Below are 27,398 nucleotides of genomic sequence, written 5' to 3'. Positions count from 1 at the left end.
TTTAATGGCCAAAGTTGTGAAACACAACCAGACTTATACTTCTATTCAGCCTTTTTTCCCACATTATATCTGCTGCTCATCTACAATGGTCAAAGTTGTGAAATACAACCAGACTTGTACTTCTATTCAGCCTTTTTTCCCACATTATATCTGCTGCTCATCTACTTTATCATCTACTTCTTGATCTAAACTTGTGTTTTAATTTGTTTTCTTTAAAAACTGTGATATTCTGCTGCTGTGTGTTCGCCCTGCTTTTTTAACTATTTAACTTTTATATTTTAATAAGTTTTATACACGTGGTCAAATTATTCTGTCAGAGTCATAGAGTAATGCTTTTTGTACTAAAACCATGTGATGTATATTTTCAAACTGTCGCTGCAGTAAAAAAAACGTGGTTTGCGGTACCTATTATTTGCCATAAGGTGGCAGTCAAGGCAAGTAATAAAACATGGTTCTCTCACACGTCTACAGTGAAATTGTGTTGTGATTTTGTCGACCTCTGAAATCCTTACAATTTATTTATCTACTGTTTGTTGCTACTTTTGTTTTGAACCACCATTTCTCTAGCAACTGGCTTCACAGGCTATCAGACATTTGAGTCTTTAGTCAGTAAAGGACCCTGAATTGGAGGCTGTTATCTGTTCTTGAGATGCGTGAATCGTTATTATCATAACGAATATGTATTCACACTGCAACCTCTCAGAATAAACCCTCTGATGAATGAAATCATACAATAGGTACAAAACATACTCTGTATATTGGACAAGAGCAGCAGTAGCCACAAGAGTGCTACCTTTTAAATACACACTTTATGAGAGATTTTGAAATTGTAACAAATGTTATGATGGATAATTAATAACTGACCACTTATTAATTATAGATCTGTTACAACCCATTAATGGGATATTTCACCCAAAGATGAAAATTCACTAATTATTTCACCACTATGCCGATGGAGGGATGAAGTGTTTGAGTCCACAAAATACTTTTGGAGTTTCCGGGGTAAACAGTGTTGCAGCCAAATCCAATACAATTGAAGTAAATGGTGACCAGTTCTTCAAACTTAAAAGCAACATAAAGAAAAAAGATCAAATGCCTCCATACTGCTCCTGTGGTGTCATCCAAGTGTTAACTGCTAGCACTCCATTCATTAAAACGTTCCCACTTTCAAATATTCTATCAAGTATGTAGTTTTACATGTTCTGAAGTCGTTATATAACAGATTTTTGTTCAGATGCCCAGTGACTCATGGGAACAGGATCACACCCGAGTTTATTTTCACAACTAGCAGCCCCACGTGTTATTTTCATGAATGGCTTCCAACTATACGAACAGGATTAAGTAACATTTATGGAGCCAACAGTTACATGTGAAATCATCCTTGTTTCATGTGATCATGGGTTTTATTAGCTCATTATTCTGGAGCTCTGGTGAGATGTCCTGTCTCCCCCGGGTCATCTAATCTAAACACACACACACACACACGCCTCCAGTTTCCCTGCTCCCCTCCCTCTCTCCACCGGCCTTTAAAGCCTGCCGCCCCGCAGCAGGACCTCCACACCCGGGCTCCTGCTCGTGTAGTTGACCGCTGATCACCCCGCGATGACTGCGACTCTTCTGTTGCTGCTGCTGCCGCTCATCTGCGCCTCCGCCGGACGAGCTCCGCAGCCGCAGCCGCAGCCGAAGCCCCCGACGCAACCACCCTCCGAAGTGAAGGAGTATTTCATCGCTGCTGTGGAGATCGGCTGGGATTATATCTACCTGGAAGATGGGGACTCCGACCAGAGGTGAGCACTTCTCTCTTGAACTCAATCCGTCCTTCTACAACTCAGTGTTACAAGTTGACAAAACAGTTCAATTAAGTGTAAATGTATTAAATCCAGTTGCTTTAGTTAAAATACAACGTTTTTCTTAGAAAACGGTTTAAATTTTGTCAACTGAACTTAATGACAATTGTTTAGAATAATAATAATAATAATAATTATATTATTTTTATTATAATAATGACTTTATTATTATTATCATTATTACTTTGGAGTTGTTTTCACTTTGTTTTTTATTTTTCAGAGGGAGATCCGGAGACATTCCTCAGAAATACATCAAGGCAGTTTACAGGGAGTACACAGACGCCAAATACACTGTCCCCAAACCCAGAGCAGCGTGGACAGGTAGGTCTCCTCCACACGTGGGCCACCCTTCTTCTGTCCTCGCTCTGTGTCATTATCACATGTAGATGAGATAGATAATCGTCTGTCAATGGCCAGTAAACAGTTAACCCAGTATTTCTGAACACACGAAGCCTGAGGAGGTGCCACATATATACCTCAGATTTGTCAAATGTTTTGCTGTTATTTATCAAAACTTTTACTTTGGATTGAAAACCAGTCTTGTAACTTAAAAGAAAGAATAATGTGACATTTATTGTGATAATTATCGATATCAACTGATATGAACATGTTTATCTTGATATAAGTTTCAAAATCGTCCAGCACTAAACAAATGTTGATAGTTTATATTTTGATTCAGATTATGTTTCTTCTTCTTCTTGCTCTTATTCTCCTCGTTCTTCTTATTGTGAATTCTTAAAGTAAGTTGTGTCTGTTGGTTGCAGGTATTCAAGGCCCTGTGATCATGGCCAAGGCCGGTGACAGGGTGGTGGTTCACTTCAAAAACCTGGCCTCTCAGCCGTACAGCATCAGCCCTCTGGGGATCACCTACTGGAAACAGGCTGAAGGTACTGGGAGAACTGAGAGAACTGGTCACTGTCGTCTCATGAATCTTTAAACTGTGTGAGATCACACACTGTACTTTAGTCAGAAGCATTCTGTTCTTCTCGGTCAAAGAGTGAGCAACAATCTGACTCAACTTTTTGACTCATATTAGTTTTTTTTTTGTATGAACTCCCTACAACAGGACAATGGAAAAACCACAGAAGCCTATTAGCGTAACGTTCCAGTGAACATGTGACTTAAATAGAATTTTAGTTAGAACCTTCGATCTAATTCCTGCAAGAAACTAACATTATGATGACAGTCAAACGGTTTCTTTAATTCTAATTCTTTAGAAGCTGCAGCGGTCAACGGTTATCATTATCTTGTGTGTGCAGCAAGTTAGAGCCAAACTGTTTTTACAGCAGAAAAAAAAATCGGCACAAAACCCACACTCACAGAAATCCAATGAGGTTAACATTCATAATTTTATGCGTTTCCATTACATGCTTCCTGACCACCAACTAGGTAATGATTTAGTATCCCTGATGGGAGAAGCTTTTAATGGTTAATCCCCCTCACAGCAGGCGCTGGCGTTCGTCCTAATGCTGCTGTAGATGAAGAGTCAGTCAGTTCCTATAAAACAGCTCATGTCTTCCTGTCACCGGTTATCTCAATCGGATCACAGGTGAAGAGAGGGTAGTTAGTTGTGTGTGTGTGTGTGTGTGTGTGTGTGTGTGTGTGTGTGTGTGTGTGTGTGTGTGTGTGTGTGTGTGTGTGTGTGTGTGTGTGTGTGTGTGTGTGTGTGCCCGCACGTGTCTGATTTAAGTCATCATTGCACGTTATGTCAGAGCTTTCCCCTGGCAGCAGCATACACTTTATTCCTGAAACAATAACATAGCTTGAATTGCAATTTTAAACAAATGAAATTAACACGCTTGAAAACAACAAAAAACACTTTTTCTTTTCAATTGTGATTTAGTGATTGATAGAATTTATAATATACTTTTTACTTTATGTTTTCACCTGTGCGTTTGTTGGTTTTTTGGCATGATAACACCAAAACAACTGGATGGATCACCTCGGATCACCGAACTCGGTGGATGTGAGGATGTGATGTGGGTCAGGGGAAAACCCATTCAATTTTGGTGCCGAACTGGATCAGGGCGGATCTCGCAATGTTCTTTAACGTCTCTCTAAGAATGATTCATAGATCTTAATGAAAAAAAACAGTATCTAATGAGTGTGTGAAATTTGGTTCAGCTTGATTGATTTAAAGGAGACAATTGGCTGTACTGGTTTGCATACTTATGTCCTTCGTTGTAGTGTCTCTTTAGAATTATATGATCATGCTCCTTTACCTCAAAGAGGATTAAACTAAAATGTCATCCTCCAGGGACAATATTTTTCTCTTCTACCTCTGAATGAATACAGATGAGTCACATTGTGTCTCCTCTCTCCAGGAGCCGGGTATGATGACTCCACAGCGGGTCAGGAGAAGGAGGATGACGCCGTCTCTCCAGGAGGATACTATGAGTACGTGTGGGACATCAGCCCCAAAGACGGACCCACCGGCAGCGACCCCGACTGCCTCACTTACTCCTACTCATCCCAGGTGGACGCAGTGCGAGACGTCAACTCGGGACTCATCGGTGCCCTGCTCATCTGCAAATCAAGTCAGTATTTTGTGGAGCAAAAGAGACTCACAGAGAGAAACACCCAGCCCCTTCTGGAAGGAGCTTTCCAACGACTTGTGATGAAAATAAAGATTTCAGATTGATAACTTCACATTTTAAAGCCTGCATTACTGGGGGAGGTGGCTGAATTTGAAGAACACAGACATTTACTAGTCTGTCATCAGATGTTGTTGAGTTGTTGAAATGCAGGATCCAGTGTTCTTTTAAGAGGTTAAACTACAAGCCTCATCCTGGCCTCTGCTGCTCGTCTTCTTTTGTAAACCTGTCTCTTGTGCGTCCTTCAGCTTTATTAGATTAGATAGATTAGATAGAACTTTATTTATCCACACATCGGGGAAATTCACTTGTGGAAGGTTATGAAGTTGCAACATTAAATAAATCAGTTCCCCTTCAAACAATCACAGACACAATTTCCCACTGAAGTGCCATTTGGCTAAGTTAGTCAAATGGAGTCCTTTGGCAAGAACTTCAAACTGCCTCTGACAACTGTGCCTAACCATGTGTGAATGTTTTTTTGAGAGGTTGATAAGACTGGAAAATCACTATGCAAACACAGTCCATTCACCATTATGTTTTATGCTTGCATCGTGTGTATCTTTCCTCAGGTGCCCTCACAGACAACGGCCTGAGGATAAATCCAGCGTTCGTCCTAATGTTTGCTGTGTTCGATGAGACAAAGAGCTGGTACGGAGAGGTAGGAGAGAGGATCAGCAGAGAGAAATTCAAGAGGAGCTACGGCAGGAAGGAATACCACACCATCAATGGATATGTCAACTCCACGTTACCTGGTAATGCACCAGACTGGAGTTTGTTCCATGAAGTCGTGTTGTAATGTTAAGTGTTGCTAACACCGTGCTGGGTGTATGAGTGGCTGTGTTGAATGTGGTCTGCACTGGAATTTGGCCTCATTTTCTCTCCCCCTGTGTGTGTGTGTCTGTGTAGGTCTGACAATGTGCCAGGGCCGTAATCATGTGTTTTGGCATTTGATTGGAGTGGGCACAGCACCAGAAATCCACTCCATTCAGTTTCAGCATCACTCGCTGCAGGTAATTCAAGTCGTCACCAAAAAGTCAGTCACAGATAACAGCTGCTAAGAAGTCATTGGAGCAGATTTTTTTTTTAAATGCTGTATTTTCAAAATGAAAAAAAGATACAGGCAAAATCTTAACAAGAATTGCATTCAGTAGAGCACACACCGCTGCCAAGGCCCAACAGGACGCTTAAATTCAGTCAAGCTGCATCAAATTTCACACACTCATACATATCAGTTCACTAAATGTGCAAGATCCATGAACTTTCCTCTGGTAAATCAGTGAAAATGTTGAAAAACACCCTCACAATGTTAAAGAAAGTGAGAAAACAATCCTGGATCCATCCCTTGATTTGGATCGGCATTCAAATGGAATGAGTTCTTCCCTGACCCCATAGCGCATCCTTCAAAAACGTTCCTTGGTAATCCATCCTGCTAATTCACATATAAGCAAACAGAAAAACAAATGTGGACGAAAACATAACCTTCTTGGCAGAGGTACATGTTCACTTTTCAAGGTGAGAAGCAACACCTATTAAGCAGTGAGTAAAGTAAGTGATGCTCAAATAGCTTAAAAACAGACTTACCAAAAGTATCAAGCACTGTGTTGAATGTGACCTTGACTTCAGAAATGTTGTTGCAGTGGAATAGTAGGCTTCTATAATATAATATACAATCTAAAGTATGCAGCATAGCAGACAGTGTAATTGTTAATTGGTTTTTCTATACTCAGTTTAATTCTTGTTTGAAAAATAGCCATTTATTGCATTTTTATTTTCAGAAACCACTTTCTAATTTATGTTTTTCATGTTTTTTAACAAACTGTGTTGACTAGTGCCTCTAATTTAAGTGCCTCTGCTTCGATTCTCCAGGTGTTGACTCATCGTAAAGTGATGATGGAGGTGACTCCCATGACCTTCATCACAGCCAAAATGAAAGCCGCTACAATAGGCAGCTTCCTTATCAGCTGTCAGATACATGCTCATCGCCACGGTAACAACAAACATCTGTTACTCTGACAAAAATGTGTTTTATCTCTTCAATCTGAGTCATAACTGCAGTTGTCATGGTGCACTGCTGCCCCCCCCCCCAGATGGTATGAACGCCTTGTTCACGGTGGAGAAATGCCCCGAACCCGTCACTCTGCCGGGGCCTGACCTGCGTAACGTCAAACACAATGATTACGGGGACAGCAGCGAAGACTACTACGAGGAGGACTATGGAAATATGTTCAACACCATCAGCTTTCAGCCCAAGAGGCCAAAAGCGCGAGGGAGATCCGGCAGAGGACAGGTGTCTGTTACCTGGACGCATTATATCGCCGCTGAGGAGGTCACCTGGGACTATGCTCCTCACCTCAAACCCACAGACAGGTCAGAACAATGGAGGAGGAAGATCAGGGAGTGAGTCGCTGAGCTGATTTGAATTGTTTGTGAGGGAAGTTTTTGTCTCCTTTCTTGGTCTCATCAGTGAGTTGCAGTCTGGATATTTGCCTGCGTCTCCTCATCACCTGGGTTACAAGTATAAGAAGGTGGCGTATGTCGAATACACAGACGCATCTTTCACTAAAAGGAAAAACCCTGACAAGAATCTACTAGGTCCACTTCTGAAAGGAAAAGTCAACGACCAGTTCCATGTGAGTGAGTCAGTTCAGGAAAACATGGGAATTATGTGAATGAAAAATATGAGGCAAAACAAAAGAAAAGCTGATTGTAGAAGAAAACAAACTTGAAAGTTCTTTGCATGACTTTGGATTGATCTGATATTTGGTTTCAATTGTGTCTCCAGATCATCTTCAGAAACCTGGCCAGTCGCTCCTACAATATCTACCCCAATGGCCTCACCAAGATCTTTCCACAGCAGAGAACCACCAACGGTGAGACTAAACACAGACATAAACCAACAGGCAATCCTAATTTATCTCTAATTTGACTGGTTTAAAAGACATCTTGAACATCCTGAGCTCAGTTAATGTTGTGTATTTCTTAATGAAAATTAATATATGGAGAGATATCATTTCAAGAGGGATTTTCAAATGGTTCAAGGGTTTGATTGGACCGCTTAAACAGTGGGGTTGGCTTCTCTGGAGAACCACAGCCATATTGAGCTGTAGGGATTATTGACCCCACACCTCGCCATCACAAATTAACAAACCAATCCCCAACAGTTTGTACATGTAAACAACGTTCTTGCCAACTGACATCCAAACACACACTTTTGTAACCAGTGATGCTGCTCATCTATTAAAGCACAAGAGCTAACAGTCAAGCCAAACACATTCATTTGACAAGTTCATTTGTGTTCATGGCCTCAAGATAAATCAAAACACATATTTTCACGTTTTGTGCAAAGACAAAACAAAAAAAATATTATTTAATATTATCATATGCTAAGATAAGAGAACAATTATTATTTCGTAGCCACTCTGCATGAAATAAAAAAAACAAAAGTTCAAATGGGATGAAATTGGTGAAAGAACACAAAGAAAAAAACGTTCATTTCCTCTGGAATTATCTAATTTCTGATGGCAAAAACTTAAAACACCAAATATTATTAAAGATTTGAATGTTAAGCTAAGAAAATGTCTACAATGATTAAAGATCACGTTTTAAAGTTACAACTTAAGAAATGTTGCATTATTATTATGTTATGATCTGTGATGATAGTTATATTAAAGCTTGTAATCCTGCTACTAAAACTTTTGTGCTGTATAATCTTATCATCACATTATGTTTATCACATTGTCTTTAGTGTTCTCTGTTGGACTCATTATTCTGCTGTTTTCTGCTGCAACACCTCAAAACTCCCAACATCACAATTAGATCTAATTTCCTCCTATTGAACAGATGCAGAGAAGGACTTGCGCTCTATGGGTGTCCCCCCCAACGGAACATTTGGCTACATTTGGGGGCTAACAACAGATGACGGGCCTTTGGAGGGGGACCCCCAGTGTCTGTCCCAACTGTATCAGAGCACCGTCTCACCGGAGAGGGACTTAGTATCGGGGCTTGTGGGCACCCTGCTCATCTGCAAGTATAATGCTATCGACACCAGAGGACGCCTGGTGAGAAGAATCTGCAAATAATGTAAAATTATTTGAAAAACATCTTGTCAAAATGTGACTTAATATCTTGTGTCTCTTTTACTGGATCTCTTGTTACACACAGTTGGGCCCGGATAAAGAGTGGAGCTTGATATTTGCTGTGTTTGATGAGAACAGAAGTTGGTACTTTAATGAAAACATGGAGAACTCCAAACAGAACTCGAACATCACCAACCCTGAAGTGTACGATTCCAACGTCATTTACAGTGAGTTCACGTTGTATGTTTGTTTCTTCTTGAGAATTTTCAGTGGAATAAATATCAGTTTTCAACACACAGAGTCAGAACTACTTGTGTTGTCCCTCCTCTTCCAGGTGTGAATGGCATCATGTTCAGTGGGCGTCAGTTTGTCATGTGTCAGACTGATGTCACCTTCTGGCACGTGGCCAGTGTGGGCACCCAGAGCGACTTCCTGTCCGTTTACTTCACGGGAAACCTGTTTCAGTACCAAGGCCTCTACCAGTCTGTCCTCACCTTGTTCCCCATGACTGGCATGACCATTCCCATGGAGACTGAGCTAATAGGTGAGGTTTTGAACATGTAGAAATCCAACCAGTCTGAGTGACCAAATCTGAGCTAATAACAACTGTAATGACACCGAGCAATGTTTTGTGGATCAGCATTTTGTACATGTCCATGTGCACACTGGTGATACACATTCTTGCCAATAGAATCACACAATTCCACTGATGTATGATTGGTGGTAATGCACAAAATGTCATAACATTGTGCATTCTTTGAAACCCCTGGTGGTAGCATGATGAAAGAATCCTATTCCTCAAAAAACCCAAAGTTCCTCTTCTGTGAGCCAAAGACAAATGTGATAAATCATCTTTGCTTATTCACATTTTTAGAGCATTGAAAATGAATGCCTCTTCCCAGCTTTGACAACATAGACTGTATTGGTTGACAAATATCAAGGTGTATATGCTACTGTTCTTTCTACTAAGAAATGGCCATGATTGTCTCACATGAAAACAACAGGTTTTGATCTTCAGGGGTTGTACAGGTCTCCATAGGCAACTAGACTTGCTTGTGTTTCTTGAAGATGTTTAACCGATCATCCAACAGCCTTCTTCAGTACTTACTGGCTAGTGGGAGGTTTCTTAACCTCTGTGGGTCTGTACTCAAGTCATATTAATCTTTTCCTGTCTCTTCTCTCAGGTGAGTGGGAGATCAGCGCTTTTGATGGCAACCTGAAGAGCCGAGGGATGAGCATCAGTTACAGCGTTCTCCCTTGCAACAGTGGAGGCCTCCCACACGTTGATCGAGATGAAGATGCAGACGATATCTTTGACTATATTGATCAGTTAAATCTGCTGCCAAGAGGCAGTAGACCTGAAAATCACACAGTTTTGGTGAAGGTGTGCAAGAAACCCCTCAATGATAACAGCACTCAGTCAGGAAACTCTACAGGACAAAATGTAACCCACACTGAGGAACAGGCAATATGTCAGCTGAAGAGAGTCACAGTAACATCAGCACGAGGACAAAAAACAGAGGGAGGAATCCCACTGGACATCTTGAAGGAACTAGAGAGAGATGAGGAGTGGACAGTTACTAATCAGACTGGACCTGGAAAAACAGGAGGTGGCCGACAGAGAAGACAGGCCGAAGGAAACTGGACAGATGGAGACATCGGCTCTGGAGCCTCAGAGGATGGTGGAGGGATTGTGGGAAACATCACGGACACTGGTGCAGAGGTAAAGTCTCAGGGAAGGAGTGACATGCCAAGTGAAGAGATTGGGCCAAAGGAGGAGCTTGAAGAGAGTAACGAGATCTCACTGACAAAGAAGGTCGTAGCTGTGGAGCCAAGCACTTCAGAGGAAATGGATAACAACTTTGTTTGGAAAAACCTAATCCAGTCCGAGCCTGGGCAATTAAGAGTGGATCTGCCATTCCTGGAATACAACTACACTGCTGACAACAACGAAACACAGATAGATCTGTCTCTAGAATATGATGACTACGGCGATCAGGTACTATTTTCTACATGTCTCTTGTACATTTATAAAGTCCAAAGTCTCCCACCTCACCTATAGCAATGTCAATATTTTTTGTAGGCGAACAGCACATCCAATATCTTTGCCTCAGATCACGTAGACCCACGCTCTGGAGGGACCAGATATCGTACTTACTACATCGCTGCAGAGGAGATCAATTGGGACTATGGCATCAGAAAACCACATCAGCTCATCAAACCCAGGTACATATCAAGTCAATCAGGAGAGACTTTGATTCAACATTTTAACAACATTTATTGACATGTGCACAGAAAGTGATGTAAATGTTATAGTCTTTTGCCGCTTTAGACCCCTGTGTGATGTCATCAGGATTGGGAGGGGGTGAAGTAGAACGTAGGACAGGAATTCCCCTCCGGGGTCTAGACACTGGTGGTGGTTGAGGATCTAGATAAGGTGATGATGGTTCTGCTAAAGACTGGAGGAGATTGGCGTGGAGGTGGGTTACATCAGCATCACTGAGTGACGACTCACTGAGGAAGAGAGGAGAAGGGATTTAAAGTTTGACAGCAGCCACATGATTGGCTCGAAGAGACCGTGGCAGAATCTGATTGGCCATATAGAAACGCCCACAATCAGCTGATCAAAAAGCTGGTAAAGTCTTCCTGACTGAACTTACGCTGAGCTTCATTCATATCAAGTTTGCCTTTAAACATATAAACAACAGAGCTAGGGTTAGGGTTAGAGGAGATTTCTGGAGCAGACGTGTTAGCAAAAGTAACATTTCCAGAGCATTCAGGTGAGGGGTGGCCCCTGGGCAGGACATGATGTATAAATTCTGCTGGGGAAAGCAGACTGTTTTTGTTTACAGCATATCAACACTGCCGTCTGCAGTTATTACCAAAAGCTCTCGAAACTTGTTGTCTTTCCAAATTGACAAAGTTGTCGGCATCTTCTACATGTATGGCACCTCTTTTTCATCCTGACATATTTGTATTCTTCCAGTCCTGCACCCGTCGCATGTTAGAAACTTCATCAACACGCCCACTCACTCGCTGTGGATATTTTCTCCTGTATTTTCACATGGGCTAATTCAGACATTCTTCCGGACAGATGTCCAGTGGGCTGGCAGGAAAAGTTCTGCTGAATATTCTGAACGACGGACGCAGACATTTGCGTTCTCACATACATCCTGGACTTCTGTGCATGTCTGAAAGAAGACTTAGTCTGTTAGTTACACACTTATTTGTTAGAGTTAGATTAGAAGGTCACCAAAACTCTCACGTCTGTTCACTAAATACAGTTTGAAGGTGAATCTCTACCAGCTCGAAGCTAACCACAAGATCAGCTTATCTTAACTGGAAGCACGTGGAAAAAGCTTTCTTTTTTTAGCTAAAATGATAGGACACATAAGCAGTGTAGCGTAGATGGACGAAAGTTGAATTATTTGAAACTAAAGCATTTTTTAATTAACTGCATATTGAGCTAAAATACGTCAAAGAGCATGAATTGATTCAGAGGTAATATATCGGTGTTAAAGCATCAGTATTGACTCTCCCTTTAGAGAGATGCGTCGAGGGATGAGGAAGTTCCTGCCCGAGTATAAGAAGGTGGTGTTTCGGGCCTACAAGGGTAAAGACTTCCTCCATCCCGTTAGCAGAGGAGAGCTTCAACAACACCTGGGAATCATGGGACCTTTCATCAGAGCTGAGATCAATGATCTTGTCACTGTGAGTGATGCTGTAGCCCAAGTAAAATGAAATGATGAACAAATAAATACAAGTTTTCTGTCGCTATGTCCTCTTTTACAATCTGTCATCAAACGTTAGAAATACTTAAACAATGTTGACGTTTCATGAAACAATTGAATTGTGAAATAAAGCTAGTGTTGATGATTTAGCTGTTTGTGCCTCTGCATTTTGGAAAACAAAACCTCTCTTTACATGAGTGTTTGACATAATTTCCCTCTTTATCTTATTCAAGGTGATCTTTAAAAACAAGGCATCCAGGCCTTACTCATTTCACCTCCAGGGAGTGTATGACCTTAGCCAGGGGGCCAGCATAGCACAAACCCCTTCCTCCTCTCCTCCACCTGGGGTCCCAGGAGAGCCTGTGGCCCCTGGTGAGGTGCGGGCCTACAACTGGAGAGTAACCAAGAAACAAGGGCCCACCGACACTGAGTTTGACTGCAAGACAGGAGCTTACTACTCCACCGTGGACAAGGTCTGTATGAGTCTACACCTGCAGCCTTCAAATCTGTAATGGACATGCAGCACGGAGCTGGGAATGCCATATTTTTCTGTTTCGTCTATCACTGTTACTTTTTTTTTTTGCTAAAAAAACTTGTAACTGCTGTATTCAAATGGTTATATTGAACATATTTCCTTCCATGTCCAGGAGAAGGACCTTCACTCAGGTCTGATGGGTCCGCTGGTGATCTGTAAGCCTGGCACCCTCCTCAACGGTCAGCAAACACAGCCAGACATCCAAGAGTTCTCCCTGCTCTTCCACACCTTCGACGAAACTAAAAGCTGGTACCTGGAGGAGAATCTGCAGCGATACTGTGCCCCCCCCCTGTCAGGTCAACACAGACGACCCCTGGTACCACATCAACAACAAGTTTGCAGGTAATGAGACAATAAGGTTGATTGTTGGTGTTGGGTCTTAATTAGCCCACCAACTTGTTTCGGCTTGTTTTTCTATAATGCCAATGATTTCTTTTCTCTGTAGCTATAAATGGTTACGTGGCTGAGACACTTCCTGGTCTGTTGGTCGCCCAGCACCAGAGAGCGAGGTGGCACCTGCTGAATGTAGGAAGTGACGGGGAGTACCACGCCGTGCACTTCCATGGTTTACCTTTCACCCTTCACACTGAACAGGAACATCGCATGGGTGTCTACAACCTCTTCCCTGGTAAATACACATACACTTTGATATGTATAGGTTATTACATTTATACATGAACCCTCCATCCTACACTCTGTCAGACTTTGTATGTCTCTGTCATATAGTGTGTTGTCTTTGTCTGCATTTTGAGTTTCATTGTCAGCATCAACCTCAGCAGGTTCTCTCTTTTCATATCAGATTATCAACGCCCCAACAATCTATATTGTCGTTATTATAAAGTAGTTTAATTCCACAGAATCTATTGTATGTTTGAAAATTTAACACATAATTCTATATTCAAATATTCTGAACCCCTGTGGAGAATTTTATGAGCAACGAAAATCAAACTACATAAGTGAAGATTTTAGCTTATTCTAGTTTGTTTCTTCATGGTTATGTTATATAAAAAAGCCCTGTATTTCTATCCTTTTTTTGATCAATTCATTATACACTGTCTCAAGTATTTTATTCATTTTATCTGTTCTCCGTCACCTACTTCTTCTTCACCGTCCAGGAGTGTTTGGCACGGTGGAGATGAGGCCCCCTACAGTCGGCACGTGGCTGGTGGAGTGCACCATAGGAGACTATCAACTGGCTGGCATGAGGGCGAAACTACTGGTGTATAATCCACGTAGGTACACGTGTCACATATGTATATATTGTTCATAAGGTAATTGGAGTTATAATGTATTAAATTAGTCTATCATGATGGATTTATTGTGATTGGAATTGTTTGTAGCTGTATTAGTGGATCCAGAAATGACAGTGTTTGTTCTCCTTGTTACTATTGTAATTAGTACAACAGCTTCATGTAGCTTCGGACAGAGCTATAGATATTTGGAACTAATTACAATATAAACTAGACTACTTGCTGAATGTACAAGGCTCTTTAATGACGATTTTCCACAAGTTCAGGCCAAATATCTTGGGTAAACTTACATTGAAGCACGTTTCATCATTTCCAGAAAAAGCCCCAAAACAGACAATGTGTTTTTCTGCACTGTAAAGATTTAACAAGTCCACTGAAACTGGGAAATTTGGGTAAGTAATAATGATGACAACTTGGAAATTTGACAACTGGAGTTTTCTTTTACTGACATGCAGGCTGTGTTATACCTCTGGGGATGAAATCAGGAAGAATTGAGGATTCCCAGATTACAGCATCAGATCACATAGGTAAGTCTGTTAGTAAACACACCAAGAAGTCCTTCGATTCTTGTAGATACTCACAGAGAGAGGACATGCTTACCAGTGCACTGAAAATGAAAACAGCCCCAGCAGCTTTATGAAATATTAAACCCTGGATATTGGTCCCATTAAATGTGATTATAAGCATGTTTACATAAATGTGTCCAGATTACTGGGAGCCCAGGCTGGCCAGGCTGGATCAGTCAGGTTACATCAATGCCTGGATGGGCAAAAACAAGATGTCATGGATACAGGTTAGACACACAGTCTGTCTCAGTGTAACCTTGTTTATCAGCCACAGTCTGTGGTTCCTTCATGACCAATGCTAGCCCTGAATTCAATAATGTGATGTGTAATGTAATGTGTGTGCTGTCAGGTGGACCTCCGGAGGCCCATGCTGCTGCATGGTGTGCAGACACAGGGCGTCAGGTCAAGGCTGAGGGACCACTACATCACAATCTTCTCCGTCTCCTACAGTCTGGACCAGGAAACTTGGACCACTTACAAAGGAAATAGCACCAGGCAGAAGAACGTACGTCCTCTGCTGTGGTATCACAGCAGGATTAGGCTTCATCTCAGGAAATTAGTTTCTCAGCAGCACTGCAGAGTCTAGAAGACAACAGTCAGAGAACATTTAGTTCCCAGGACATCAGACAAACAGACCACATTGAAGCAATCTTTAGAAGCAACTCTAACAATCTATTTCCATTGTCAGGAAGATAAACCTCCCAGTCTGTACATTTCATCTGTTTGTTTCTTTGTTTGTGTATGAATCAGCACTAGTAAGCAACTTACTGGTAAATTTAACATTTAACCTCCTTTGTACTTAAACCAAAGACAGAGGTCTGGTTAAGCAGTTATGAGTTGGTTTTGAAAGTTGTTGCTGGTCACGTATATGTTTGACTATGGTTGGTTGAGCAGTATTAAATGTTAAAGTGTTTGTGTGGCTGTGTTTTAGAACTTTCACGGCAACCTGGACAGCTACAGGGTGAAAAACAATGACTTCTCTCCACCGTTTGTGGCTCGCTACGTCCGGATTCTGCCATTAAATTTTGTGCAAAAGCCTGCTCTCCGACTGGAGCTGCTGGGCTGCGATCTCAACAGTGAGTTTCACCAAACAGTAACATCAATTTTTAGAAGTGATCATTTTACAGTGAAAAAATCAGTGTGTATCTGTGTGTGTGTTTGTGTTTGTCATCAGGCTGCTCGCTGCCTCTCGGGCTCCAGAGGAAACTGATTCCCGACAGCAGCTTCAGTGCCTCCTCATTTCACAAGTCTATGCTGCGTATCTGGAGCCCCAGTCTTGCCCGGCTCCATCTGGAAGGCAGAGCCAACGCCTGGAGGCCAGTGGTGAGCAAACACACACATACATTCACAAATACATGTCTACTGTACATGCATGTAGTGTATTATTCCCCAAAGTGGCTGGCTCTGAACAGACTGAATGAGTGTAACATGACTTGTTCTGCAGTTAAAGCAGTGAGAGACGTTATTCTATCAGTCAAGGATCATGATGTCGTCATTGTCAGGTTGATCCTTTCTCCAGATAGTGGCTGCTTGATAAAAACTGAACTTGTAATCTGTCCATTAAACCTGAGCTACAAGCCATTGAAAAGTTTGAAATCTGTTTCACATCTCACAGTCGGAGGTGTGCTCTTTAAAATCAAAGTCAAACAATCCATTAAAAAATAGCTTTCTGTCTTCTTTTCTTTTGTTTGCCTCAGTGTCAAAAGACAAACTGTTTCTGTTAGTCTTCACTCTATGTAATAAAATGGTGTTGTGCATCATGAGACCTTTTCTCCTCCCGTCATTCTGTGTGTCTTTACCCTTATATTATTTTGCGTTGCAGTTCCTCCTCTCCTCCCGTCTGGAGCTTATCGATTTCACACTTTGCAGCACTGAGCTTTAGAGGTGTGATTTTTCCCTCTGTCAGACTGTTGAGCTGTTATTAAAAGTCACACGTCAGACAGTACGGAGCACTTATGATTATTGGACAGGCGTCAAACACTGTGGGTCAACTATTATCTGAATAGTGTCCCTAACACAGGGTTTGTATTTTGTACTTATTCTAAAAGGTTTTGGAGCATTTATTATCCGTTTACAGCAGCCACAGTCAGGATTCAAGTATATAATTGTTCTCAACATCTATATTACAGTCTGTTTTCCCCTGAGTTGTATTGGTTTCTTGGACTCTGGTTCATCTGTTTTCTTTAATATGAATATTTTCTCTACTGAGATCTAACGATGCTTCCTCTGTTCACTTCGTCTCAGCACGACAACCCCCATGAGTGGCTGCAGGTCGACTTGGGGAAAGTCAGACGCATCACAGGGGTCATAACCCAAGGAGCACGATCACTGTTGACCCAAATGATGGTGACGGAGTTCTCGGTCACCGTCAGCCAGGACGGACAATCCTGGAGCAGCGTGTTAGAGGACAGCTCCCAAAAAGAACAGGTAGACCAAGCTAACATGATCCTGGTTCCTGCCGGCCATAAAAACAGTCCATAAAAGTGCAATGACTAACATTCTCTTTACTCATTTCACTTATTCCTTCAATGTATCATTAACACAGGCCTGACTCCCAGTTTCCATTACTCTGGATTAGTCACTCTATTCAGGAGCTGGGAGTCCACGATACAGAAAAACCTTGAAACGAATAAAACTTTAGAACAAATATTTGCTTCTTAGTATCACGCCTTCCAAAAATCCCCATGTGTTGAACTCACAGTTGAATACACAAGTCTACAGATTTATTTTTGTCGCTCATCGGTAACTTGTGGACTTCAGTGTTGGTTTATTACAATTCTTCATCTGCCGTTTCTCTCTCCTCCTCTGTCCACCCTCAGATCTTCACAGGAAATAATGATCCAGACGAGGAGGCTGTCACAGTGTTCGATGCCCCCTTGTTCGGCCGCTACCTCCGTGTCCACCCGCGCGGCTGGATCAACTGCATCGCCCTGCGTCTGGAGGTCCTGGGCTGTGACACGCAGCAGGTGCTCTGAAGCCACGGATCTCACCAACCGGCCTGAAGCGGCATTTTAGCAGCAGTGTGTTTTTTGTATTTTTGTGTTGTTTCAGTGTTTGGAAAGTGATGATTTTATTGTTATGAGCACTTCTTAAGTTATATATAAAATATTGTATTGGAAAAGCTATTTCTCCCTTAGCCACAACTCTGTTTACATTTTCCCCTTATTGCCGGTGTGGCGTTTTATCATTGTAGGTGAGATTAAAATGTATATGTTGATAGTTTAGATATTTGTTTTAAGATAAAAACTTTTAGGCTGTGTGAACTCCAGATCAAACTTTTTGAATGTAAGCTTGTGTAAATATTAGAGAAGAATGTAAACAGTTTGACTGGTTGTATATCTTTTTGTTTTTTTTGCTTTATAAGAGTTTATATAAACAATGAATCTACCTACTATTTCCACAAACGCCTGTCAGTCTCACTGTCTGTCTGTCTGTCTGTGGGACACATATCTGGTGAACTGTTCATCTTATCAGCTTCACACTTGGTGTGTGTATTTTGAGTGGTCCAGGGAAGTGTAGTGTCGAAATTGGTGCGATTTGGACATTCAATACGTTCAATACTATAAAAAAGGAATTTCAAGTGACCAGTGCTCTGTAGCATTCATCGGTGACGGGGCTGTGTGTCTCAGTCTGTGGTCCAGGTTGAAGATGTCTTCTTCTAGGTCCCCTGGATGAACTACAGCAGTGGTCTGCAACTTGCAGCCTACGGCCAATAATATCTGTCTTGGCTGGATCATTTAGATGATCTGATCATTTTCATTTCACCATATCAGACTGACACAGACATTCACACTGATGCTAAACTACGTCATGGCAACAACATTCATAGAATTTTGTTGCAGCAATGGTTAATATTTACAGATGGTTTACAGAGCTTTTATTTTGAAGAGTGGTGGACTTGGGTCTGTAAATTGTGTCAGTTGCTTAACAGACCTCTGAAAATATGAACATGAAAATATAACAGCAGATAAGTCAATCATATCAAACTTATATATAAGCGACACACGTGAACAGTAATTAAAAAAATTCTGTTTCATTATATGAAAAACTTTGACTATAAAATCTTCATTGTAGATAAACCAGGTAGGATGAACACAAACTTCACTTTGCACCCTAGACTGTTTATAAAGTATATAGTATATTGTAGAACTGTTTGAGGAGGACTCACTAATGACAATGAATTCTAAAGTAACTCCACAGCTTTAACACAGGCTGAGCAAACAGCCCGTTCCAAACAGGCAGGTTTACAATGAGCACTGTACTAACAATATAGATTCAAAAAGCATAACTGTAACTATTATATGTGCTTTCAAAACTTCAGGTATTTGAACATGCTCAGCTTCAAACAATATTACATAGATAAATCAAGGGTCTTATGTTTTCTTCCTTCTTTCCACTTTATCTCTGTTCTTTGTTCGCTCCATCTGTCTTTAGTAAGAATTTTTCCTGCACTGTTATTTCGGCTTATCCTCCTCGACCAGGTCCTCCCGCTAGAAACAATGACCAGCTTGGCTCCAACATTGTTCTGCTACAAGTTCAAATATTTGCTGAAGAAAACCGAGAAGAAGATGAAATTGTGAGGTGACTGCAAGGGAAACATTGAGATCTACAAGGCGCCGGCGGGCGTGTGTGTCTAAGCTGTGTATTTTGGGCCCCGGCTGTGCGAGGCTTGAAAACATGAGCTGCGTTTTTGTAGGCCCGCCCGACCTTTATCACTTCATTATCAGCTGAGGAAGTTTCCGGTGCTGGGGGTGTGTTTCGTTTGGAGGACACAGTCACCCTGGGCAGGACATGTGTTGGCACATTGACACAGCAGTGGCACGTTATGCCTGGCTGTCACACTTTATCTCTCTGAAAACAATAACACACAGTCCGTTATCTCAGCAACATGACACAGCACCTGTGTTCAGCTCCAACTGAAGAATTGTGGCTTTGCAGCGTGTGAAAGAGACGACGAGAACAGTTACAGGCCGAGCATTGACTGTGGACACTGAACTCTGCGGGTCACACTGAGGCTTTTACAGGATTTAATCATCAATTCAGAATTCTTTATGTACTTCCTATTTTTGTTGTCTTAACTGTATGTGGCATGTAACTCCTCCCTGCGAGCAAACAGCGGTTAGGTGGCTGAGACCTACTTGCTCCTAGATATATTTACATGTATCTTTTAGAATCAGGAGAGACATTTAAAAAATGTTATTGCCATGCACAAAAAGAAAGTGATGCAATATATTGAAAGTCTTTTGGCGTTTAGACCCTTAGGTCAGGAATCCCCCCAGGGTCTAGACGCTGGTGATAGTTGGGGATTCTGATATGATGATGAATGATCTGCTGGACTCGTCCCGGGCTTTGGATGAAGACTGGGGGAGGAAGTGGATCACTGATGACAGAGGAGAAAGGATTTAAAGTTGGACAGCAACCGCATGATTGGCTGAAAGAGATTGTGGCAGAATTGAATATACAGTTGTGTTGAGCTTCTACCCTGACACAGTCTGTTTGGCTGTTGTATGACTGTGACCCACTACTTCAGAGGTCACTAACAGGCGGACCGCGGTCCGGGTCCGGATCCAGAAGCCGTCCCGTACGGACCCGGACCTACAGCCAAAACAGAAGGTTATGATTTAAAACCTGACGGGGCGCTTCTATTTGTAATCAGTGCAGCTTTTGTAGTCTTTACGGTAGTGGTTTAGCGGATGAGGAAACGCACAGACCAATTGCATGCGAGTTAAACCATCCCACATGATACCACTCAGCCAATCAAGTCTGTGCATTCCAGGCGGTAAACATTGCGACTCTACAGTGCAGACAGATGAGAGAGTTAGAGGCAAGTTACACATGAGAAGACGGTAGAAAGAAAAAGACAGATAGCGATACAGGTAGAGATACAGAGGAGTGAGACGGAGAAAGTTGAGAAACAGGAGTGAGACGGAGAAAGTTGAGAAACAGGAGTGAGACGGAGAAAGGGAGAGAAACAGACGAGTGGGGGAGTGGGATATAAGAGGGGAAGAAAGTGATTCTAAAACTGTTCAATTGTTAAGATGTGTTGAGATTTATTATCTGTAAAATTGGTTGCGACTTTTGAGTCAAGATGTGAAACAGAAAAAGGGAAATTCAAGCTTTTGCTCCCTTTATTTTATTTTTCTGAAGTTAAGCCCTTTATTTGAACATGCACAATTTTCACATTTTATTTATTTTCTCTTATTTTGAAATGCAGCCCTACTTTTATTTAGTTAATGAGAGAACATTATACATATCTGCAATCATACATATATGTTCAGTTCTATGTTACGTGACAATAAATATTGTCAAAAGGTTTTTGAATCGTACTGAATTCATTTGATTTGACAGTCAGGTATTTAGTACATGCAGATGTTGATACAACTACTAGGCTACTTAAATATATCACACTAAATAGTTAGACATTATGATCTTCCGGACCTTTGCTTCAAGAAATTTTCTCTAACTGGACCTCTTTACATTTTAGTTGAATACCCCTGCACTACTTGAACAGACCGTGTTCACTTGATGAGCGGACTGCAGGTTGTGAGGTGATGCAGTGTTCTGTAGTTCCAGGATACCTGCTGCTGTTTTACCCTCCTGATTTATTTGTGTTTTGGACATTTTTATTGGTTTAACTTATTTCATGTTGAGGATTTTTTGTATGTGAAACACAACCCAACTTAATCTTTAGATCAACCCTCTCCTTACTCTGGCATGTGTTGAACTTAAAGACACGTTGATATGCAATAATGTGACCTCTAACTATAGGCCTGTCCTCATTAGTACTCTTATCCAGGACTGGCTGTTTAAATATGTCTTCTGTCTTATTTATTTACCACTTACTTACCCACATTTGTGTACTTTTCTTCGGATGCAATTCCTGAAGTGGCAAAAGTAAGTAAAACAACTAATAAATAGACAGAAATGTAATCAATTAAAAGTAAAAGCATACCATTAACTTTTCTGCTTCATTGACGATGTAAGTACTTGCTTTTAAATATATCTTATGTTATGTTATGAGAAAATTAACTTTCTGAATTTAACCTATTCTCTAATGCAAGACTTTACTACATTCTGAATCCATTTATCTGTTTTCACTATTAATGATGCTGCTGCAAGAGGCGGGGTCTAACATTACCTGCCAGCTCTGATTGGATCAGTACTACATTTCCTCTTTCGTTATTGGTTACTTTTTGAAATATGAAAACATTGTGAAAATGTAATGCAATGCATTGTAAAAGATGTAGTGGAGTAGAAAGATATTTGTTGATACACAGTATGTAGTGGAGTAAAAGTGAAAAGTACCTGGAAATAATTCTACATATGTACAGATACATGAAAAATATACTCAAGTACAGATACCTGAAGTAAATGTACTTTGTTACATCCCACCACCAACAGCGTTTGCTTTCATTTTTCTCTTTAAAAAAAACAACATAAAGAAACTAAACTTGTTTTTCTGATAAATTAAACTCAAAACAATTTAGTTTTCATTGTTGATTAATTAATCGGTTGATGTCTTTAACTGCCTGTTTTGTTCAAAGGTGACAATTTGCTTGATCAAGTTGTTTCAGGTGAAACCATGTGTGGGTAGCATCATCATCATCATCATCATCTGACATCAGACATCAGACGCTAGAGAGAGGCAGCTCCAGCCGTCATATATGATACAGTAAGTCAAGTTTATTTGTAAAGCACCTTTCACAGAAAGTAATTTGGTATGACCCAAGAATGGTTTATAAGAATAGAAACAGCCTTTGATGGGAAACAGGTTCTCCTTCTTCCCCTTTTCTTCTTCTTCTTTTTTCTTCTTCTTTCAGTTTGCAAAAGTTCAGAAGCCCAGGCTTGCTGCTGCGAGTGAAGCTGAAGTTACAGTATTACATTTCTGTGTAAATTTCTTCAAAGTGTATACACTTGACAGCTGTTTTTTTTAATACTGGAAACAGTTTCCAAAGAAACATGTCTGTTGTTCATTGAGGTAAACTGATTTGTTTTTATTTATAATCCACCCTGTGATTAATTAAAATAAACTTAATCAGATCTGACTTGACACATTTGTCAACAGTAAAAATTGCAACACCGAGACGGATCTGTCATAATCTTCCGTGAATGTGGAACCTGTTGAGACATTGCCTCCCTTTTCTTTGTCACAACCTGCTGATACGATATAATAGTGTACAGGACTTTATTCTAGGGACGGTTCTCATGAGGAGGCAGGAAAAGACAGAAAAGCTTGTGACGCAACAGAAACAAAATGACCACAGTTTTATCACCGTCTTCACGTCACTTCCTGCTGTGGTCCGTAGGCCCCTGAAGACCCACAGGCCCCTGGATGTGAGATAAAACGAACAAACCGATGAAGACCTTATCTACTCTTTTGTTCTTCTTGTTTTCTCTTCACGTGCCATTGACAACATCATTTCAAGTGACAACATCAGTGCTTACACATGTTTTGTTCCTCATTCATCACTTATATTACACAATGGAACTACAGTATGTACACAGGAAAATCATTTTCACTGTGATATTAATAAAACTACGGGTACTTTGAATTTTCTACTGGGAAATTATTCATAATAAGATTCCTGCATTGTGACACAATGTACTGTTTATTAAGAATTATTCATGGTTAGTTTAACCTCCATCCTGAGTCACAGATGAACACAGTAATGTGACCAACCCGGAAAATGCATTTAATTTTCTCAAACTAAAACCTTACAGAATTATTTTTGGACAATGTGTTTTACGCGTCTGTGGTTAATTCATAATTTTAGTTTCTATTGTGACAATACAAGTCAAACTGAAAGCAAGTTTCACAACCACAGAAAAAAATAACGCTAGCCACATCAAAGACTTAATATCATGAATTACAAACTGTATTTCTTGTCAAAATATGAACCAAGTTGGGAAAAATATGCTGTTCATGTATATAATCTTTTTTATTGTCTTTTGATTGGCTCATATAGCAATACACTACCGTAATTCCTTATCTTTCATTCATATAGATGCTTTTTATCGGAAGTTCTTGATAAATAATATGCTTTTGAAAATAACTAATGATTTTTTGATGATATTTTATTTTATTGCTGAAAGATTCCTATATAGATTTTCTATAGAACAAGACATACAGTAAAGTCACTCAACTAAATATAAACTAAAAGCTAACGTCTCTCCATGAGATGTTTACGGTCTCGAACAGCACCCTGTAAAAGTTCAGATTCTTTATGATGAGTTCATTCAAAATGGTTCACTCAAAGATGGGAGGGGATGACCCCTACTGGTCAACCCGCAGTGTTACATTAGTTATTGCAGAACAGTGGTATGGCGACACCTACTGGCTGTCATGTACACTCACAAACATACAGTAAAATTAATGAAGCCTGCATTTGTACAATCTGTACCCAAACAACTGAAAGCAACTATAAATATACAGGAAGCTGTGTGATGCTTCACTGGGCTGTAGAAATCATTTCACTGCTTTTTGCTTTCTGATATGGAACTTGTTTGTATTTTAGTCTATGCAAAAACAATTCAGGCTTAAATAAAATAATCCTCAAGGTTGATAATTCTGAATTATGTTGGAATAAAAATACTCTTAATCTAATACACAGGTATTTGTTTCCTGAGAGTTTCTGAATCCTGAGCCTTCGCTGAAAATAGAAGGAATCAGTAGAGGTCTAATGGTTGAATAAAGGAGTTCAGGCTCAACATTATGTCTTTAATGTATTATCTCTAGTTAAAGATCGTTCCTCATTGTATTAATGCTTATTTATCGCCAGTGATTTATTCTTTGCCTTGTCACATGCGATAGTTCCCTGTGTGCACATAAAGAGCTCCGCTGCCTGGGAGGGATTCAGGGACTGGTGTGATATAAGACTGAGCATCAGTGGCTGTGATTTACTGATGGTAAACAGGGCGAGAGGGAGTCAAGAGAGGACTTGATGCCTGAATAAACTCAGCCATGTTGCTGTGGTGATAATGAGGAGATCACACATTCAAGGACACATTCAGTGTGTCCCAGCACAGCTGCAGCGGAGTATTACATTTCTGTTCTGAATGAGACAAGTCTTTTATGCATTTAAAGTAGCCTGGACTTAATCTCAAAGTGCCTGCATGTCTAAAAACACCTGATCGCCTGCAGCAGCTCATGTGGAAGTGGAGCAGTTGAGGACTGAAAACACATAACCAACAAAAGACCACATGGATTGTTTTCATGTTACATCTTTATTGTTGGTTTAATAGAAAAAATGTGCCATTTTATGATACAGATCCAAAATTACTTTGACAAAAACACAGATTACATAAATTTTTTCTAGCAGCATGACTTGATTTCAGATGGTGTGACGCCACTGGCCTTGTTAGAAGTTTTTTTTTTTTTTTTTGTAAAATGACGTGAAACAGAAATATATATTCTTACAAAAAAGGTATAGTAGCTTGTGGTGCAAGGACAGAAGCTTATAGCTTTAGGAAGGGAGGAGAGGCAATAGAGGTTTAACTGCAGCGGCCTTACTGGAGGTTAGAGGAGGAAAGTTTAGCAGAGCCCTGGACTGAAATATGACTTAAACATATAAGGCTGTGGGAAGGCCTGGGCCGATGCGTTGCACCGGGACCGAGCACAAATGTAAATGACAATATATCACCTGCAAAAGTCAGGGGATTTACGGCTGAGAAAACACGACGCCTACAGTCAAGATGATGACAGATATGCATGAAAAATACAAGGTTTCTAGAACAGCATATAAAAAGGTCTATACATTATTTAGGTGCGACCAGGAGCGATAAAAATGTGACTTAAGTAAAGTGATGAATGGTGCTGGGAGCAGAACAAGAAACATATTGAGGGTTGAAGTGGTCCATGGCCGTCTCTGAGGTGTTGACTTGTTTTTTTGCAAATCACGTCTCAGCCTCATAATGTACAGACCCTCAGCAGTCACATGCTGCTTGCGTGGTTTGGAGGAAAAGCAAAGCAGTTAGAGAGTGAGCAGAGACTGAAATCAGAGGAGCGGTGAAAATGGCATACTTTGAGACAGGGTTTAAAGGTCCAGTGTGTAAGATTTAGGTGAAAGGGATCTATTAGCAGAAATGTTATATAAAGTAATCTTAGTGATGTTTTCACCAGTGTGATTCATCTAAACTGTACAAATTGTTGATTTCTTTACCCTAGAATGAGCCCTTTGTATTTAAATACTTTATATTTACATCGGGAGTGGGTCTACGGAGGCCGCCATGTTTTTTACAGTAGCCCAGACTGGACAAACTAAACACCTTTTGAGGTTTTATGACAACTGAAGGCTACCACAGGTTCTCTTTCAAGGGGAGGGTAAAAGTGTAAAGCAGTATTCAGCTGCAACATGCAACCTGACCAGTAGATGTCACTTAACCCTACACACTGAACCTTTAATAGAAGCCTGTTTTTATTCATGTGTGGCCTGTTGTGTTGAATGTGCCACTATTTATCTCTGACCTGTGTATTGTGTGTCACCAGCAGGCACCGGAGGAGAAATGAGTTTTGATTGTCAGGCAAAACAACGAAAAGTCCTAAAACTTCCTAATAATAAAAAAGTGTGAAGTAACTAAGTACTAAGTGAGTGTTAGTATTATACATGTAGGTTGGGTAACATAGAAGGGGCTCTACGACGGATTTAGCTGTTCCTGAAACAAAAACTCGGGAGTCAAAGTCAAACATCCATGGTTTTGACTTCGTGTTCAGACTTCAGGAAGTGAAGTAGTTGCAGGACCACAAGCCCAAAACTCTGGCAAACACCAATCACATGTATTGAATCATTCTTCATGCAACCAGCTCCTTCACTTTTAGATACAAGTTTAAATCTGAACTCACTAGCAGTTCATCTTTTTTTTCCAGTAGTCATTGAATTATATCATTAAAACACAACCCCAAAAAATCAGTCATTAAACATATTAAAACTGTTTATGGTTAATAAAAAAAAAAACATTCCAAAGTGTATAAAGTACATATGTTGGTATACATATATCAGTTTACTCTATTTGAATCTACAGTAGAGTTATAAAAGGAGCCTCAGCTGGTTCTGACCAGAATCTGGGGCTAACTCTACTGAAGCTAAGTAACAAAGCTTTTTCAGATAGATTCAGAACAGAAAATAACAATAAACTAAATAGAAAAATAAGAAGTAAAAAGTCACATTAAGATCTGAAAAATGTTTTATAGGCTTTGCTGTTTTGACTCTAATCTGTAGCAACAAGTTTTGGTTTATCTATAAGGCAGAATTATATAGTTTTTTACTTCTTTAACTCAAAAGTCTTGTTTTTATTCCTTGTCTCTTCCAAAATGTGTTTTTCCAAACAACAGCGGATGATAACGAGGTGACATATTCAACACAAAAAGAAATTATTAGTTCACAGTGATAATAATAACACATTTAAATCAAATGATTCTAGCTAATTCTTGTTTGAGACGGATTTGTTTCATGCATAGGAACACAGTCAGCCTATCGCAGCTGAGGTCGTCCAATATGGCTGCCAGAGGTTTAAAGTCCCCTGCGGACTTTTCATTCACTAGTTCATTTGCTAGATTCTGACACACGTGCGTCTAGTTCAGCAAACTAGTAAACTAGTGCAACATGTCAGTAACATGCAAACGCTATGCTTTCACTGGGGTAGTGCTGTGCAAACCAGCAGAATGTGAGGATACAGCGAAAAATGTAACCTATTTATCCTCTGATGAAAAAAAATATCATCATCTTTAAATTGCGGGTCCAAATGACTAAAAAATCTACTATTAGGTTAATGGGTTACTGATTTTCCAAGCAGTTGTGTAGTT

The 27,398-nt window shown here is 40.5% G+C and overlaps 1 protein-coding gene and 1 long non-coding RNA gene across 2 annotated transcripts; one reads left to right on the top strand and one right to left on the bottom strand.

Annotated features, from left to right (window-relative positions):
• The first annotated feature begins 1,602 nt into the window (after window positions 1-1,602).
• On the top strand, window positions 1,603-18,005 carry f8 (coagulation factor VIII, procoagulant component). The gene is given in 28 exon segments (XM_034597159.1): window positions 1,603-1,787; window positions 2,068-2,168; window positions 2,612-2,734; window positions 4,172-4,384; window positions 5,011-5,193; window positions 5,348-5,451; window positions 6,308-6,428; window positions 6,529-6,808; window positions 6,906-7,071; window positions 7,224-7,311; window positions 8,282-8,499; window positions 8,603-8,744; window positions 8,852-9,061; window positions 9,702-10,516; window positions 10,601-10,743; window positions 12,063-12,228; window positions 12,482-12,721; window positions 12,896-13,066; window positions 13,068-13,125; window positions 13,229-13,411; window positions 13,899-14,015; window positions 14,489-14,560; window positions 14,741-14,826; window positions 14,949-15,104; window positions 15,531-15,675; window positions 15,774-15,922; window positions 16,844-17,026; window positions 17,419-18,005. Coding segments are annotated over 28 exon segments (4,974 nt in total). The 3' UTR covers window positions 17,575-18,005.
• On the bottom strand, window positions 11,217-25,814 carry LOC117768811. The gene is made up of 3 exons (XR_004615105.1): window positions 25,620-25,814; window positions 19,371-19,379; window positions 11,217-11,227 (listed from the first exon to the last, which is right to left on the bottom strand). It is a non-coding gene; the product is annotated as an uncharacterized LOC117768811 (long non-coding RNA).
• Between the last annotated feature and the right edge of the window lie 1,584 nt (window positions 25,815-27,398).

Source organism: Hippoglossus hippoglossus, chromosome 10 (genome assembly GCF_009819705.1).
Source record: "Hippoglossus hippoglossus isolate fHipHip1 chromosome 10, fHipHip1.pri, whole genome shotgun sequence".
NCBI classification, from domain to species: domain Eukaryota; kingdom Metazoa; phylum Chordata; class Actinopteri; order Pleuronectiformes; family Pleuronectidae; genus Hippoglossus; species Hippoglossus hippoglossus.
This window is presented reverse-complemented; position numbering and strand designations above follow the sequence as displayed.